The following is a 17,194-nucleotide window of genomic DNA, read 5'->3' as shown; positions in this document are numbered from 1 at the left end:
GGATGCTTTCTCACTTGCTCTTGAAGTTTCTTAAAGAGCTGATATATATTAGAGGCTGCACATTTTATTTGGGCTGTGGCAATTCTTTGTACCACACCTACTGAGTAGGCTGAATCAGATATATTTATATCTCCTGGATAATAAGAGCTAGCATGATTGCATGAACTAATGGACAATAGATTCCTTTTGAAGTAGGGCTTATGGACATGTATAATTCCTCATGTTGATTCATGTTATTTGTTTCATCACTACTAGCCTATGTTATATTGCTATGTGCTTGTGTAATTTATGTAATTATGTGTAATACCTCCCATGTTGATATTATGTACACCTTGTTTCAAGTGAGCCCCTTCAGAAACCCACTAATCTGATTTGATTTCTCATTTCCTTTGGTGTTTTCATCTCTCTTCCTGAGACATTAGGGAGGGTGTAATCACCTCCTATTATGGTGTTTTCACCTCCTTTTTTGAGGTTCGCATCTTCTTGAGAACATAGAGCATGATTCCCTATATTCTAAAAACAAAAGCGGGAGATATTATGGGCCAGAACTCTGAACTTGAAACAAAGGATGCTTACAAGGTACTAAGTGGAATTGGTAGAGATCTAGTTTAGAATGATTCAGTATGATTGATTTAATTCTACAACAAATAATGGTTTCCTAGTGATATAATGATAGGTTTATACTCAGTGTAGAACATATAAGCTAGAAGCCTCAGCCAGGGGATTCGGAGAGAGCTACAGACATTTGGAGAGAAGGCAAAGGAGTGGCGGCGGGAGCTTAAGCTCTCAGAACCAAGGGGAGAAATTCAATTCGATTTTTGATCTTCCTGGTGGCTGGCCTGGACTCCTGCACTTCCCCCATTAAGACCAAGGCCAGACTGAAAGGTTCTCCAGAAAACTGCCCAGCCCCAGGAAGGAGATAATAAAGGATCTAGACTATAAAAAAGCTAACCAGGCCCCAAGAAAGGAGACAAGACTTTGAAAGAGATAATAAAGGATTTGGACCTTAATACCTGACTGTACTTGTGGTAATTACTGAACTGAAATGAAGGCTACTCCCAGAGACCCCAAGAAAACCCAACAAGAGAACATTGCATTTTGGCAAGAATATTACAGTTCCACATGTTAAAAAAACAAACAAACATTTACTTAAGTATAGCCTAAAAAGGACCATTTGTAAAGTCACTAGAGTTCCTTAGGTTGAGAACACCAGCCTCCTCTTGCTTTCGTAGGTGAGTTCTTCTGCTTAGTACAATAAAGGAATATACCTTCTTGGGAATTCTGTCCTACCTGAAGCACCCTAATTTCACAGGGTAGACTTTTTTTTTTTCTGAAACAATTGGGGTTAAGTGACTTGCCTAGGGTCACACAAAAGAGGTAGACTTCTTCGCCTTTTAGCTTGCTAGGCAGACATGCTAGCTTGTTCAGAGCCCCTCAGAATACTGCTCAGAGGGAGACACATGGAGTCTTTGTCCACTGTGTAAGTCTAATTCTGTGACCAGCTTTTTCACCTTCCAGGAAAAAAAACAACACTGACCCAACCATGTGACAGGGGAAGGACAGAAGTCCAAGGGATATGATAGCTCTTTTACCAAAGGTGAGAAGCTCAATGGGGAGGGTGCTACCTTTGGCAGCCAGTAGGTGAGAGGTCAATCTAGTGCCAAGACTGAAGGAAGAAAATCAGCACTGAATTAAACATTTTGTCAGTTGTCTCTCCTGGTCCTTATAGCAAACTTTGGTGTCATTATTCCCATCTTATTTTTACTTATGTAGTCAGGAAAATCTTGGGCAAAAAATATTGGTTTACTTCACTTTTTAAATTCAAAATTTTTTTACAAGAAAAAATAGATTTCTCTCCCTTCCCATTCTGCCATGTCATCCCGTTGAAAAAACAAGAAACAATAGCCCCCTATCACAAGAACATATGCTTTCAAATTAAATAAAATTTCTCATTGGTCATATCTAAAGAATGTTTTTAATCTGTACTCAGAGTATCACGTCAATGAAGACAACATGTCATCATGAATCCTCATTGCATTGTTTAGAGTTCCTATGCAAATATGCACATATGTATACATAGCCAAAGTAGTTAATTCAGATATATCCCAAGTGAGGTTTGAATTATATAGCTTCATTTATTCAGTTCCTCATTGAGCGCCATGTCACATTGATGGTATCATTATCCCATCTATAGAGTTACATATATATGAGTGAATTTATAATCACAAATTAGTTGTGATCAAGTTTCTAAATTGTTTACATGATCTCCTAACCATATTAATGATTATTCCATTAACTGTGGTCCTTGTTTTAACTCATCTATACTAATTTGTTCTTTAAGAGCTTATGATACATTTTTTGGTAATTAATTTATGAATTGGGCAGTCTGAATAATTCTGTTAGGAGGTAAAGCTGAAATAGCCAGTGGTGTAATAATTGCTGTAGTTGCTAGAACATCAACAAGGAGTAATCCAACAATTTTTCCTTTTCCTACTTTGTTTTCTAATTTTCCTTTAATGTTATCTCAAGCTGGTTCACCTGCTGACTTGTACCAATGGTGAGTGATCTTCATAGGCACCAATACATAGGGTGGATGTTCAATAACAAGCACCATAGGTAGCAAATTAGAAGATATTGGAATAGAAGACATTGGTACAGAACACAATTGTAACATTTTACAACATATATACATTTGTATTTTTAATTATATTATTAATAGTTAATACAATAAATTATATCTATTATATAATACACATATGGATCCATACATATATATGTAATATGTATGTTAATTACCTATCCAACTTATATACAATTGGATGTATAACATATTCAAATCATGAGTTGGATTCTAGTGCAATTCCTTAAAACAATATCTGTAGTTGGAAACTGAATATTTTAAAATGTGCTCTACAGTATATTACCAAGGGCCTAGAAAGCATCATGGAATCCTATATCTGAGCTGTGAAAATTTGTGCCATCCTAAGTCCCAAATTCATTGTAACAGGAGACCCATCCAGACACTGGATAATTTAGGGTCCATTCACTAATCAATTCTAATTTCTCTCCAAACCAATGAGATCCAAAGTCCTCTGGGAGCAGGGGCAATGATCTCATCTTTTGAAACTACTTTTTGCTGAGCATGGGTGTAGAGTTGAGTCCCATCTTTTTATGAAGGGGGTGATAAGCTGGAACCAATTAAAGAGTCCAATGATTCAGCTCCTTGAAATTGGCCAATGCAGCTGTAACTGACTAAAATCTAGAATAAAAAATGAATCTAACAAATAGAGGTTAGGATGATCTGAGAAAGAAAGATAAGTCCACAAAGACTGCTATAAGATGTAGAGCCGAATGTAGATCATTTAGCAACTTCTCATGTAATGGAACATATTTGTGTCATAGGATACACAGGATATACAAATGTTAAAGATGTGTTAGCTTTACTTTCAAGAAACAACAAAATAACAGGTCTTACAGATGATCATGTTAATTATTTTTACATTATTTTGGAAACCTTTAAGGACTTTGTTTCACACAAACATCCTATATGTGTCTACAACAAATAGGTGACTATCAAATACTCATTCACCAAATTATTTAGGATACAATAACTACATATTTTCATATTGAAAACAAGATATTGTATAATTGAATTTGTGTTGACCATACACAAATTCAATTATATAATATCTTGTTTTTATCATAGAAATTTGTTATAGGAGGAAAATACCAGCGTATAATAATACCATCAGAACTAGTTCTTCAGGCCTCCGCCTGGGAGCATACACATGACAAAATAAAGCTTTCTTAGTTTAGTTTGATATCCAGTTATAATAGTTCTACCTTATCAGACTTAGGAATGATCAGGTGGGAAACAAAGAAAGAGAACTGGGAAACTGAGTCAAAAGAATCTCACCTTGAGCAAAGGCTCCCAACACTTGTCCAGATAGAGACCTCTACCTGTTCAGGGTCACATTTCTCTGAGTAGCTTATAAAAATTCTCTCAAGTAATGGGTTATTGACTTAATGATCAAGTAATCAAATTCAAAACTCAAAAGAATATCAGTTATATTTCCAAGAGATTTTATTTCTAATAGCAAATTCTACTAATCACAGCTTAGGGGTAGATAAAATTTTTTAAAAGTTTACCAAAACGTCACCCTTCTGCAAATGTCCATAGCCAGTATCACTACACTTCCACTACCCTCTCTGCACTCATCGGGTGTGCTGGCTCCTTCTCAACCAAGACAGAGTTTCTGCAATACAACTGGTCCTGGAATTCCTAATCAGTACAGATTCACTCAGTCTTCCTAGACTCCTACTCCAGAGATGAAAGTTTCTATGGTTCCTGCTTTAGCTCCAGTCAAACCCCACTAGCCCCAGAGCTCCCCACCTGATGTTTGTGCAGAGCTAGTCTGAAGGTGTTTACACCTCACATGGGTTAATCCCCAGGATGAACACTTCCTACACATCTTCTTAGGTTGTATCTGGAGGACCCTTATTCTTCCCCAAGTCTTCTTGATTTTTTTCCAGTCTATGTTCCTGCTGAGGAATAAATTTGTTCTTTTTGTGGTGGAAACCTGGAGAGTTTGAAATTTATCATCCTATACTCTATCTTCCCAGAATCCTCCCCAGAGTCCCATTTTAGAAGAAATTGAACAGGCCATTAATAAATTCTCTAAGAAAAAAATCTGCAAGGCCAGATGGGTTTATAAGTGAATTCTACCAGACATTTAAAGAACAATTAATTCCAATACTATATAAAGTATTTAGAAAAAAAGAGTCTTACCAAAGTCATTCTATAACAGTTATAATACTGTTAGCTAAATCAAGAAGGGCCAAAACAGAGAAAGAAAATTACAAATTTTCCTAATTTATGTGAAAACTAATAGGCAAGAAACACACAGGATGGACACAGACATTCATCTCCATGGTTGCAAGGGAGTTCAAATTGAAGAGATCATTGGTATTTGAGGGAGTCACTGATGTTGGGTTTTACTCATTTCAATCCATCTCTCTTCATTTCCATATCCCCATGCTTCTCTGAATTCTCTTCCTATATGGTTTTTCCATGTCAAATCATTCAAATATGTTCATCACCACAATTTGTTTAGACATTCTCCAACTAAATGACATGTATTTTGTTTCTTTTTTGCACCTACATTTTATTTTGCTATCAAAAAAAGCCACTGCAAGGATTACTTTAGTATAGCTAGAACCTTTGCTTCCCTCATTCTTTAGCGTTCAAGCCTTGCAGCCGAGTCTCTGTGTCACAAAATCTGAACATTTGATCAACTTTCAATAAATTCTAATACCAAACGGCTTTTCAGAACAGTTGGACCAATTCATAGCTACATTCATTATATGACTGTGCCTCTAATTCTATAGCACCCTTTCCACACACTATTTTCAGCTTTTGGGGTCATTTCTATCAATTTGATGGATGTAAGCTGAAACATCAGAGTAGAAACCTTACATTCTTAAAGCATCTTAACAAAACTTTTTTTTTTTTTGCCTGAATATGGCAAGAAAGGTTTCATGAACTGCATAAAATTATTTATTTAGGAATGGTGTGCAAGTTTCCTCATTCAACAAAGCTCTAGCTTGAGAATTTCCCATATCTTGCTGAGTCTCCAAATTGCCAATCATACCCAGAAAGCTTAGTGATGTCATCTGAATTATTAACCGTAATCTGAACCTGAAGACCCAAGAATGTTGAAGAGTAGAGTTCATCTTCAAGCACCTCTTGAGCTTCTCAAAGGATTTAGAGCTAGAAGAAACCCAGCCCTAATCTGAATGCGCTGTTAAAGTTAAATTACTTTCCCAAGGCCACAGAGGTACAGAACCAGAAATTCAACCCATGTCCTCTAACTCCCAAAGTACAGAGCTTCTCATTCCATCAGGATGCCTTTCAAGTAGGTGATCAGATGAAAAGGAAGGTTCCAATACGCCCAAGAAGCTGTCTGCTATTCCAAGGCAACTTTTATTTTCCTTTTCTCACCTTTCCTACAGGGTTACAGTAACAGAAGGCTAAGTATGGAAGGCATCAGTAGCCTTCTCCCAATGTTCTCATCCTAATACATATTCCTCATTTTAATGCCATTCCATTTCATCAAAGATCTGGCAGTAACAATCAGATTTTCATATAAAACCCTTTCTATATTGGTTACATTCAAAAGATTTCTCCTCAATGTGGATTCTCTGATGTCCAGTAAGAGATTCCCTTCTTATAAAAGCCTGTCCACACTGGTTACATTTATAAGGTTTCTCTCCAGTGTGGATCCTCTGATGTACAGTAAGAGCTCCCCGTTTTCTAAAAGCCTTTTCACACTTATTACATTTATAAGGTTTCTCTCCAGTGTGGATTCTTTGATGTGCAGTAAGAGTTACCTTTTGCGTAAAGGTCTTTCCACACTGATTACATTCATAAGGTTTCTCTTCAGTGTGGATTCTCTGATGTACAATAAGAGTTTCCTTTTTCCTAAAAGACTTTTCACACTGGTTACATTTATAAGGTTTCTCTCCAGTGTGGATTCTCTGATGTACAGGAAGACTACTCTTACATTTGAAAGTCTTTCCACATTGATTACATTCATAAGGGTTTTCTCCAGTGTGGATTCTCTGATGTCCAGTAAGAGCTCCCCTTTGTGTAAAAGCCTTTCCGCATTGGTTACATTTATAAGGTTTCTCCCCAGTGTGGATTCTCTGATGTACAGTAAGATATAACTTTTGTCTAAAAGCCTTTCCACACTGGTTACATTCATAAGGTTTCTCTTCAGTGTGGATTCTCTGATGTACAATAAGAGTTTCCTTTTTCCTAAAAGTCTTTACACACTGGTTACATTTATAAGGTTTCTCCCCAGTGTGGATTCTCTGATGTACAGGAAGACTATGCTTGTATTTGAAAGCCTTTCCACACTGGTTACATTCATAAGGGTTCTCTCCAGTGTGAATTCTCTGATGTCCATTAAGAGCACCCCTTTGTGTAAAAGCCTTTCCACACTGGTTACATTTATAAGGTCTCTCCCCAGTGTGGATCCTCTGATGTACAGTAAGAGCTCCCTGATTTGTAAAAGCCTTTCCACACTGATTACATTCATAAGGTTTTTCTTCAGTGTGGATTCTCTGATGTACAATAAGAGTTTCCTTTTTCCTAAAAGTCTTTCCACACTGGTTACATTTATAAGGTCTCTCCCCAGTGTGGATTCTCTGATGTACAGTAAGAGCTCCCTGATTTGTAAAAGCCTTTCCACACTGATTACAGTTGTAAGGATTCTCTCCAGTGTGGATTCTTTGATGTGCAATAAGAGATCCCCTTTGCATAAAAGCCTTTCCACATTGCTTACATTCATAAGGATTGTCTCCAGTGTGGATTCGCTGATGCAAAGAAAGATTAAACTTATAAATAAATGTTTTTTCACACTGGTTACATTCATAAAGTTTCTCTCCAGTGTGGATTCTTTGATGTGCAGTAAGAACTCTCTTGCAGCTGAAAGTCTTTCCACACTGGATGCATTCATAAGGTTTCTCTCCAGTATGGATTCTCTGATGTACAGTAAGAGATTCCCTTTTTCTAAAAGCCTTTCCACATTGGTTACATTTATAAGGTTTCTCTCCAGTGTGGATCCTCTGATGAACAGTGAGAGCTCCCTTTTGTCTAAAGCTTTTTCCACACTGGTTACATTTATAAGGTTTCTCTCCAGTGTGGATTCTTTGATGTACAGTAAGATCTCCCTGTTTTCTAAAAGCCTTTCCACATTGCTTACATTCGTAAGGATTCTCTCCAGTGTGGATTCTCTGATGCAAAGAAAGATTAAACTTATAAATAAAAGTTTTTTCACACTGATTACATTCATAAGGTTTCTCTCCAGTGTGGATTCTTTGATGTGCAGTAAGAACTCTCTTATAGCTGAAAGTCTTTCCACAATGGATACATTCATAAGGTTTCTCTCCAGTGTGGATCCTCTGATGTACAGTAAGAGATTCCCTTTTTCTAAAAGCCTCTCCACATTGGTTACATTTATAAGGTTTCTCTCCAGTGTGGATCCTCTGATGTACAGTGAGAGCTCCCTTTTGTCTAAAAGTCTTTCCACACTGGTTGCATATATAAGGTTTCTCCCCAGTGTGGATCCTTTGATGTACAGTAAGAGCTCCCTCTTTTCTAAAAGGCTTTCCACACTGGTTACATTCATAAGGTTTCTCCCCAGTGTGGATCCTCTGATGTACAGTAAGAGCTCTCTGATTTTTAAAAGCCTTTTCACACTGGTTACATTCATAAGGTTTCTCTCCAGTATAAATTCTCTGTAAATATCTAGTAAGAGATTCACTTTCTATGAAAGCCTTTCCACTTCCATTATATTTGTAAGATTTCTCTCCAATGTGGATTTTCTTAAGTGTATCACAGATATCTTTCCACGTGAAGTTAATAGGACTGTCAGTGATGAATCTTGGCTTGAGAGAATCTACCACTGAAAGGCTTTGCTCTGTCGTATGTTTCTTCATTTCAAGTCTGATCTCTTTTTCTGGGAAAAAAAAAAGACAACAAAAATAAAACAAATACAGACACTACACATATACACATGCTGTATGCAGGTGTTATGGGCCAGAACACTGTACTTGAAACAAAGATTCTTACAAGGTGCTAAGTAAGTGGAATTGATAAGACAATGGTTATCTAGTTTAGCATGGTTCAGTATGAGTGATTTAATCTTACAACAAATAATGGCTCTCTAGTGATATAATGATTGGCTTATACTCAGTATACTGTAAATGATCTAATTATAATAGAGTGTATAAATTGGGACAAACTCAGCCACGGTGGACTCAGAGACACATTCATTCCATTGCCCACCTTTGAGGTGGCTGGATGCTGGAGCACAAGTCTTCGGACCCAGAGAGATTCATTCCATCTCACATCATCTTGGTGGCTGTCCTCCTGCATTTCCTCCACTGAGACCAAGCTAGCCCAGGCCCCAGGCAAGGAGACAATTTGGAGTTTAACACCTGGCTATTCTTACCCTATTAATTACCCTACTGAAAAGAAGACTGCCCCAGAGTGTAATGTTCTGGTTGCTTTTCTGGAGATCTCTGGACCAGCCTTCTTTTCAGCAGAGTAATCATTACAAAAATAGTTAAGTGTTAAAATCCAAAGTCGAAATTCCTTATTATCTCCTTGCCTGGGGCCCTTTCTTGAGGCCCTTCAGACAGGCGTTGGTCTCAGTGGAGGAAATAAAGGAGGAAAGGCTGGCCACCACAATGGTGTGATATGAAATAAATGAATGTCTCTCCTTGGCTCCCAGAGCTTGAGCTCCCACCTCCAGGCGTCTTGTCTTCTTTGGCTCTGACTTTGGCTGAGATTGTCCCAGCTTTATATGCTTTATTTCAATTACATTGTAGATGTGAATCTATTAGAACTATATTAAGTACTAAGTGCATGTACTGAACTAGAGAACTACTAATCACCATGCTAAGCTAGATAACCAATGTCTCATCAATTCCACTGAGTTTGTAAGAATCCTTGTTTCAAGTACAAGAGTTCTGGCCCATAACACCAGAGAACTACAAAAAACCAACCAGAACACTACATGTTCACAGAGACACTTAGACCCACACATTTATTTCCCCTTCCCAGTATCAGCAGAAAAAATTATTTTCTATTTCCTCAGATAAAGAACAAAATCCTAACTGGGCAAAATCAATCATTTAAAAATCCCAATATCAGACATCCTAAGGATGACTGAATTTCCAATGAGCCATGCACAAATATATTGGTTCCTCACAGTAAACCTGTGACAATATAGAAACTGCCTTCATTCTCACTGGGTGCACAGCTCAGGCCATCAGCTAAGAATGCTTGAGTGACTTGACTCAAATTCCAGCAGCAGAGACTAGAATTTGCATTTGGAAATGCTCTGCATACAGTACTTGACAAGTTAACATCACTATAAATATTTCCTGTCATTTTTTTGTGATCACTTTCAATTTTATTTATTTTTCTATTACACTATCCAAGGTCACATGCAGAATATTAACACTTGTTTTGTGTGTGTTGATTTTTCATATTTCATTTAAGGCATAAGTGTTTTGTTCTGATCCATTATTTTTTTTCATGTAGCCACTAATTATTCTTTTTAAAACAGTTATCTTATTCCCGTACATATCTTTTTAACAAATCAAGAGGGACCTTAATCCTGGACTCCCTTCTTCAGAGAAGGACAGACTCATTCTGGAGTTTCCATTACATAGAAATTATGTGGAGCTGGTAGGGGAGTGGAGGGAGAGATGGGCATGGAGGCAGGAGTACCTGAGCCTATATTATGCCTTGGATATTTAGTAGCTTAATCCCTTGGTAAGTATATTTCTGATTAAACTTGTGTATAAGGTGCTGTCTTTAAACTACTTTTATCCTCACTAATTAGTGACCTAGTAAAGCAATAAATTTAAATTATTTTTCTGGTCCACAGTAGGTTTCTACATAGTTGCTTTTATATTATCTGCCCCACCAGTCTGTGATCTCCATAAGAACAATGTCCCTTATAGGATCAAAGATGATCATTCTTATAGGACCACAGATGATCACTGGAAGTTGGGACCCACAAGGCCATGGAGTGGAAGCCACTCATTTTATAGATGGGAAAGTGAGATTCAGTGACTAGTCCAGGAAGCCACTGCCAAAACATAGCTGAAAATATTCCGAGGCTGCTCTTCCTCCCCCAAACCAAGCTTTTACTTCATGGTGGCTCCTAGAAGTCTCCTGTAAGCACAACTCTCATGTCCCTGCTTTGTCCTCACTTACCTGGAGGGCAGCTCCTCAGGCCTTCTGGGTGCAGCATCCAGGGTACTTCCCTTTGCTCAAAATAACAGATCACATCTTCTCTGGGAACTGGAAGCCCTGGGCATGAATAGCAGTTAGGGATGAAGGAGAGAAGCTTGAAATTTAGTTCTCTTTAGGGAATGGGGTGAGGATCCAGAGCTGCTTCATCTTGAGATTTATTCCATTACATCCAAACATGTGAGTCTATCATCACCCACTAGAGCTTATTATCCTAGTAACCCGTGATAGGGTTTGTCCCATCATGCCGTTCTGAGAAAGAGCAAATGCTCTTCCCCCACCTCCTATCCTGTTAGGTTCCATTGTGGCAGAAACTTCTAACTCCATACCTAGGTAAAAAGGGGTCTTGGACCGGAGTGGCCTTGAGCCAGATCAAGAGGGACCTTAGTCCTGAAACCCCTTCTTCAGAGAAGGACAGACTCATTCCAGAGTTTGCATTATCTAGAAATTAGGTGGAGCCAGTAGGGCAGTGGAGGGAGACATGGGCATAGAGGCAGGAATACCTGAGCTTAAATTAGGCCTTGGATATTTAGTAGCTTAACCCCCTGGTACTTATATTAAACTGTTTGCCTCAGTTTCCTCTACTCTCAAAAGGGAGTAACAACATCATCTAAATTGCAGGATAATATGTTAACCAGTCATAAAATTTTGTTTTATCTTTAATTTACAAATAAGTATTTCCACAATATAGTAAAATTAAAAGATAATGGACCATGAAATGGTAAATCTATAGTATACAAACTGCTGTTCCTTTCAAACAGATAACAAACTTATAAATATTTTTCCTTCATTTTCCTATCCTCACCTATCTGCCATTACATATAAACATGTAAGCATACATGGCTTATCTATACATCCATGCAGACACACATATATGTCAAATTATGCTATATGTATTTCTAGTCATCAGTTCTTCCTCTGGATGCAAATAGCATCTTTGCTCATTTGTGCTTTTTCATTACTTTGGTTACTTAGAATAACAACTTACTTGCTGGAAGTTGTTCTTACACAACATTGTTGCCACAGTGCTGTACAGAAAGCATATGGCACAGCACCTGGACTAAGGAAATGCTTCTTCCCTCCTATTTCCTTCCTACCACTTGTGCTAGAATTTGAGGGCAATAAGAAGGAAGATTAAAAACAAACTTCCTGTACTGGGGACAACTAGGTGCTTGGGGCTAAAACTTGATGGCCATTATGAAGAATATTGCAAATGCTAGACCCATCCCAAAGAGCAAGGGGTGTAAGGAAAAGCTGCCTGAGCCATTTTCAGAGCTTTGCCAGACAAATTCATACCCAGTTAGAGTCAGCCAAAATAATCTCTGAGATTTGTTCGTATCATCCAATGTAAGGACATACAGGAGGACCCTCTTGCTTGGACACAGCTGACCAGCACTTTCACCATTCTGACTAATGCTGCCCCCCCCCCCACCCCAAACCTTGTACCCTAGGGAATGATCATATGCATATTCATAGTTAGCAGGGGAAATGTCCTTACCCAGGGACAGCAAGTTCCAGGCATTCTCAACCATGACTTCCTTGTACAGCTCCTTCTGAGGAGGGTCCAAGAGGCCCCATTCCTCCTGGGTAAAGTCCACAGCCACATCCCTGAATGTCACCCACTCCTAAAGCACCAAAAGTCATGAGATGTAGAGCTCAGAAACACTTCAGAATTAGGGTTAGGGGAATCCTTACCCTTAATTTACAGCAGGAAACAAAGAGAAGAGATCTGCTCAAAAGTCAAACCATTTCTGAGTGTCAGAGTCAGCTCCTGGAAGCAGGGTCAGTAAGAGTCTCACTGAATTTTGCCAAAAGCATTTTATAGTATTGTGACTGATGGTGTGGGGTTTGTCACCAAATGATGGCAGGCACCAAAAGTGGGGGTTCAGCCACATGAAGAATTCACTATTGGCCATCCTCTTTGAAAAAAGGAAGATTTATTTATTTATTTTTAAAAATAATTATTACTTTTTATTGAAAGAACCCATGCCTGGGTAATTTTTTACAACATTATCCCTTGCACTCACTTCAGTTCCGATTTTTCCTCTCCCTCCCTCCACCCTCTCCCAGATGGCAAGCAGTTCTATATATGTTAAATATGTCACAGTATATCCTAGATACAATATCTGTGTGCAGAACCGAACAGTTCTCTTGTTGCACAGGAAGAATTGGATTCAGAAGGTAAAAATAACCTGGGAAGAAAAACCAAAATGCAAACAGTTTACATTCATTTCCCAGTGTTCTTTCTTTGGGTGTAACTGCTTCTGCCATCATTAATCAATTGAAACTGAGTTAGATCTTCTCTTTGTCGAAGAAATCCACTTCCATCAGAATACATCCTTATTCAGTATTGTTGTTGAGGTATATAATGATCTCCTAGTTCTGCTCATTTCACTTACCATCACTTCATGTAAGTCTCTCCAAGCCTCTCTGTATTCATCCTGCTGGTCATTTCTTACAGAACAATAATATTCCATAACATTCATATACCACAGTTTACCCAACCATTCTCCAATTGATGGGCATCCATTCATTTTCCAGTTTCCAACCACTACAAACAGGGCTGCCACAAACATTTTGGCACATACAGTTCCAAAAGGAAGATTTATTGAGGAGAATAGGTTACAGACTAAATGAAGGGATACGATAATGGTAAATGTGAAAAAGTGGGAGAGCACAGGAGAGACAAGTTCTTCAGTGGAACTCACAATTACCCAGAAGAAAGGGAGCTCCCCATGCCCTTACCTGGCAGACTAATCCTGAAAGGGTGTGTTATCTATAAGAAGGAAAAGTGGAGTTGGACAGCAGTTAACAGAGAATAGGCAAGGAAGGGAAATACAAAAAAAGTGAAGGACAGCCTGGGGAAAGTGAAGTAAACTACAATTAACATTCAAAGAAAATGTGTCCCCTGCTGAAAGCAAGTACACAGAAAAGAAAGACAGCATGCACATGGATTTAGACTCCAAGGATGACAAGTTCCCCAGAAAGACACAACTGGTTAAAAAAATGGTCCCAGTCATGAAGGAAATTTTGGATACAGAAAATAAAATTCCAATGGAAAAAATCCACAGACCACCCACAGAAAAACCATAACCAGAACCCAAAAATAAAACCCAGGGCTACAAATTGCCAGGCTGGCAATGGTCACCTTTAACAATTCATTCAGAAGGAAAAAGTTCTATAAGCCATGAGATAGACCTTCTCATACAATGGAACTAATTGAGTTTAGAATAGTGGAAGACAAATGCAAACCAAGGTGATAAGGAGAAGGAATGGAAGAATGAATTCCAGAGAGCAGTGGAGCTGAGGATATAGTCCAGGATGACCTATCCTGCAGATGGGAGCTGAAGAATAAGTATAAAAAGTAAATATTCCACAATAAAGGGGGGAGTCTAACATCAAGTAAAGGAGACAGAGAAGAAACGGTCAGTTAGTAAGAGTTGTGTCCTAAAAACTTAGAGAAGTAAAAATCCTGGAGGAGAGAATGAAAGGCTGGAGAACAGGATAAAAAAATGGGAATTAAGTACATGAACTCCATGGATTTGGAAAGAGAAGAGCACCTGGGGAGTGAGGGAGGAAGGTAGAAAGATTGAAAAAGTGCAAAAAGGAAGAGGCTTGACCTTGGAGATGAGAGGGGGTTCCACTGATGGCTATTCTTAGAGGAGAAAAGAGACCTCTCCCTGAGACTTAGGGATTTTGTGCCTGTAAAGCCAAGATTGAGATTTCTAGGAGAATGTGGAAGAAAGGTAAAGGAACAAGAGAGGGCAAATATCAAGAGGAAATATTTCCAGCTATGGAGCCATGTTCTCACTGAAGCTGCTGTGATACACAGTATTCTGAAAGGAAGACACCATGGGAAAGAGGAATCTGTGGGGTTGGTCTAGAGCCAGTGGCAGAAAGCATCTACAGGGTTAGTATGAAATGTACAGGGATAAGAAAAAGACCAGAGGAGTAGGGGGACTATGATCCAGAGAATGAGAAATTAGGCAAAACAGAAAGAGAAGATGGATAATGCAAGAAGGAGTGCAATCCTCCTTGGAAAGGGGAAGAAAAATAAATGAAATTAAAAGCCAACAAATAGGATTAGTTGAAGGGCAAGAGAGGAAAGGAAACTACAAGAGAAAAGGAAAGAGGGAGATGAAGAAATGTAGAATGAAATGTAAGCAGAAGAAATGAACAAATGTCTAAAGAAATCGGAAATAAAAGACTTATGGCAATTTCAAAATGGGACAACAGAGGAATATGAATATTTCTTTGTCACATATGGAACTTCTATAAAAATTAACCACTGGTATAAAGACATTTTGCAGACCAAGGTAGATAGAAGAAATAATTCGTACATTTTTTCATTCCCTAAAGCAGTGGTTCTCAAAGTATGGTCTAGAGAATCCTGGGAATCTCTGAAATCCTTTTAGAGGGTCTACAAATTCAAAAATAGTTTTTATTTCCAATATGGTAAATGTCTATAAATATAATCCAGATAAACCAAACCTTTTGGAGAGATCCTCAATAATTTTGAATAGGATAAAGATACTGAAAACAAAAGTTTGAGAACCACTGCAAATAAGAATGGAAACTGCCTGACACTGGGATCACTGACAAAAGATATAAACCTAAAAGGAGAACTTCTGGTGACATTAAATAATGACTGGGTCAGAGAACAGATCTCAGAAATGATAAAATTGTAAAAAAGAAAAAAAGGACAATGATTAAATAAAATTCTCAAATTTCTAAGATTCTGCTGAAGTAGTCCTCAGGGGAGGAAACAGACTTATAATCACACATCAAGCATTTAGAAAAAGAGATTAATCTGAATTCTCTCTATATATAAATTAATAAACCTAAAACAAGAATAAATGTCAAGATATTAAAATTAAAATCTCAATGAATCAGTTAAAAACACAGAAGACCAGAGCAGTGTTGTTCCTACTGTGTTAACATAATAACCACTTTTGTAAAGAGACGATCCATAAGTAAATTATTGCCAGCTTCACACACATTTCCCCAAGTCAAGGGAAATGGTTTTGATTGTTGATGTTGGTCAGGTCTGAATGGACTGCACTCACCTGAGGAGGTCTGAGGCTCCTAGGGCCCATTCCCTCTGGCTCCAGGCTCCCTCTGCACATAGAAAAGTAACCAAGGTGATTCCATTTTGTAAAGCTCCTCCAACTGGTCCCTAGTCTTTGTCTACCTCAGAGTCCTGCTGCCCCCAGCCTTAATTGCCCCACCAATGTAGCAACCACCAAAGGCCAGAATAACAGAGGTCACACCTAAGGTTTTTAATTCTGTGCTTTTCTAAGCACAAGATAGCCTGGAGTCACCAGGAAAGTCCAGACAAAATCCAGTCTAAGACTGAGTTCCAAGGGTTCAGGGAGAAGAGGGTCCAGGGACACAAGGGGAGGGTCTGGAAGGCAAGACAGACGGTCCTGGATTGGAGGTCAAGGCCACTAAGAGAGACAGAAGTGCTCCAGGAGGAGAGCTGAGGCTGGGAAAGGGCTGGGAAGGACTGTGGGCTCGATCCGGTGGAGCTTGGGCTTGTAGTCTCTAACGGAAAAGTGCAGACGGAGCCACAAACCAGGAACCTGACAGGAAGTAGCTCAAGAGACCGCGTTCAGTTAAGGGGGAGGAGGGAAGAGCTTTGGTCATTGGGTCCTAGGTGGGCTCCTGGGGGCAGGAAGGCAGGACTCGAGGATCCCTACAAGGATTGAGCCTGAAGGAGAATCTGGATCTCTGAGCAATCTCCCTGGGGACTGGGAGACGGGACCCCTGGCTCCTGATGAGAAGGCTGAAATCACGACTCCCGCATTCTTAGGGGCAAAGTCTGAAATCTGGGAAGTAAATCTGAGCAGCGGGAGCCAGCAAGCTGGGTTAGTGGTGGGGAGCTCATCTAGCAGCAAGGCTTAAGGTCCTGGTAGACCTGGAGAACCTCCACGAGGTCAGAGGAGGAGGAGGAGGAGATCCAGTGGCCGGGACACCCCGCGGAAGTCCGTAAATGTGGGGAACGCCGGCTCCGACCTACCTGCGAGCTGCAAGCACGGTTCTGGCTTCCAGAAGACAAAGCGATCGGGGGTCCCGGGAAGGGAGGACGACCAAGGGGCAGGCAGCGAGACAGCGGGTCCGAGACTTCCGGCTTCCCCCAAACCACTCTCCTGGTCCTCCTGTCCATCGCCCAAGAGGGTGGAACCTTCTTCTCCGCACCCCTGTAGGGTCAGGACTGCAGGCTGCGGCTCCGGCGCAATGGTCTCTTCCTCCCCAACTCCTCCCAGGCCCACCCACTTCCGTTACCCTCCCTTCTTCCCCCCCGGTCTTCCCTCCGCTCTCTGGAGTTCCCTGCAGTAACTCTTCCTGAGCCACAGACTCATC

At 39.5% G+C, this 17,194-nt stretch overlaps 1 protein-coding gene across 1 annotated transcript; it reads right to left on the bottom strand.

The window, feature by feature from the left end:
• Nucleotides 1-2,746: 2,746 nt before the first annotated feature.
• Nucleotides 2,747-17,175, bottom strand: LOC100918713 (zinc finger protein 420). The gene is made up of 5 exons (XM_012544148.3): nt 16,851-17,175; nt 15,898-15,949; nt 12,330-12,456; nt 10,796-10,891; nt 2,747-8,522 (listed from the first exon to the last, which is right to left on the bottom strand). Exons 2-5 carry the CDS (start codon nt 15,925-15,927, stop codon nt 6,142-6,144), a joined length of 2,634 nt encoding a protein of 877 aa, XP_012399602.2. The 5' UTR covers nt 15,928-15,949; nt 16,851-17,175; the 3' UTR covers nt 2,747-6,141.
• Between the last annotated feature and the right edge of the window lie 19 nt (nt 17,176-17,194).

Source organism: Sarcophilus harrisii, chromosome 1 (assembly GCF_902635505.1).
Source record: "Sarcophilus harrisii chromosome 1, mSarHar1.11, whole genome shotgun sequence".
Classification (NCBI taxonomy): domain Eukaryota; kingdom Metazoa; phylum Chordata; class Mammalia; order Dasyuromorphia; family Dasyuridae; genus Sarcophilus; species Sarcophilus harrisii.
The sequence above is the reverse complement of the archived record's forward strand: the minus strand, read 5'-3'. Positions and strand labels throughout refer to the sequence as shown.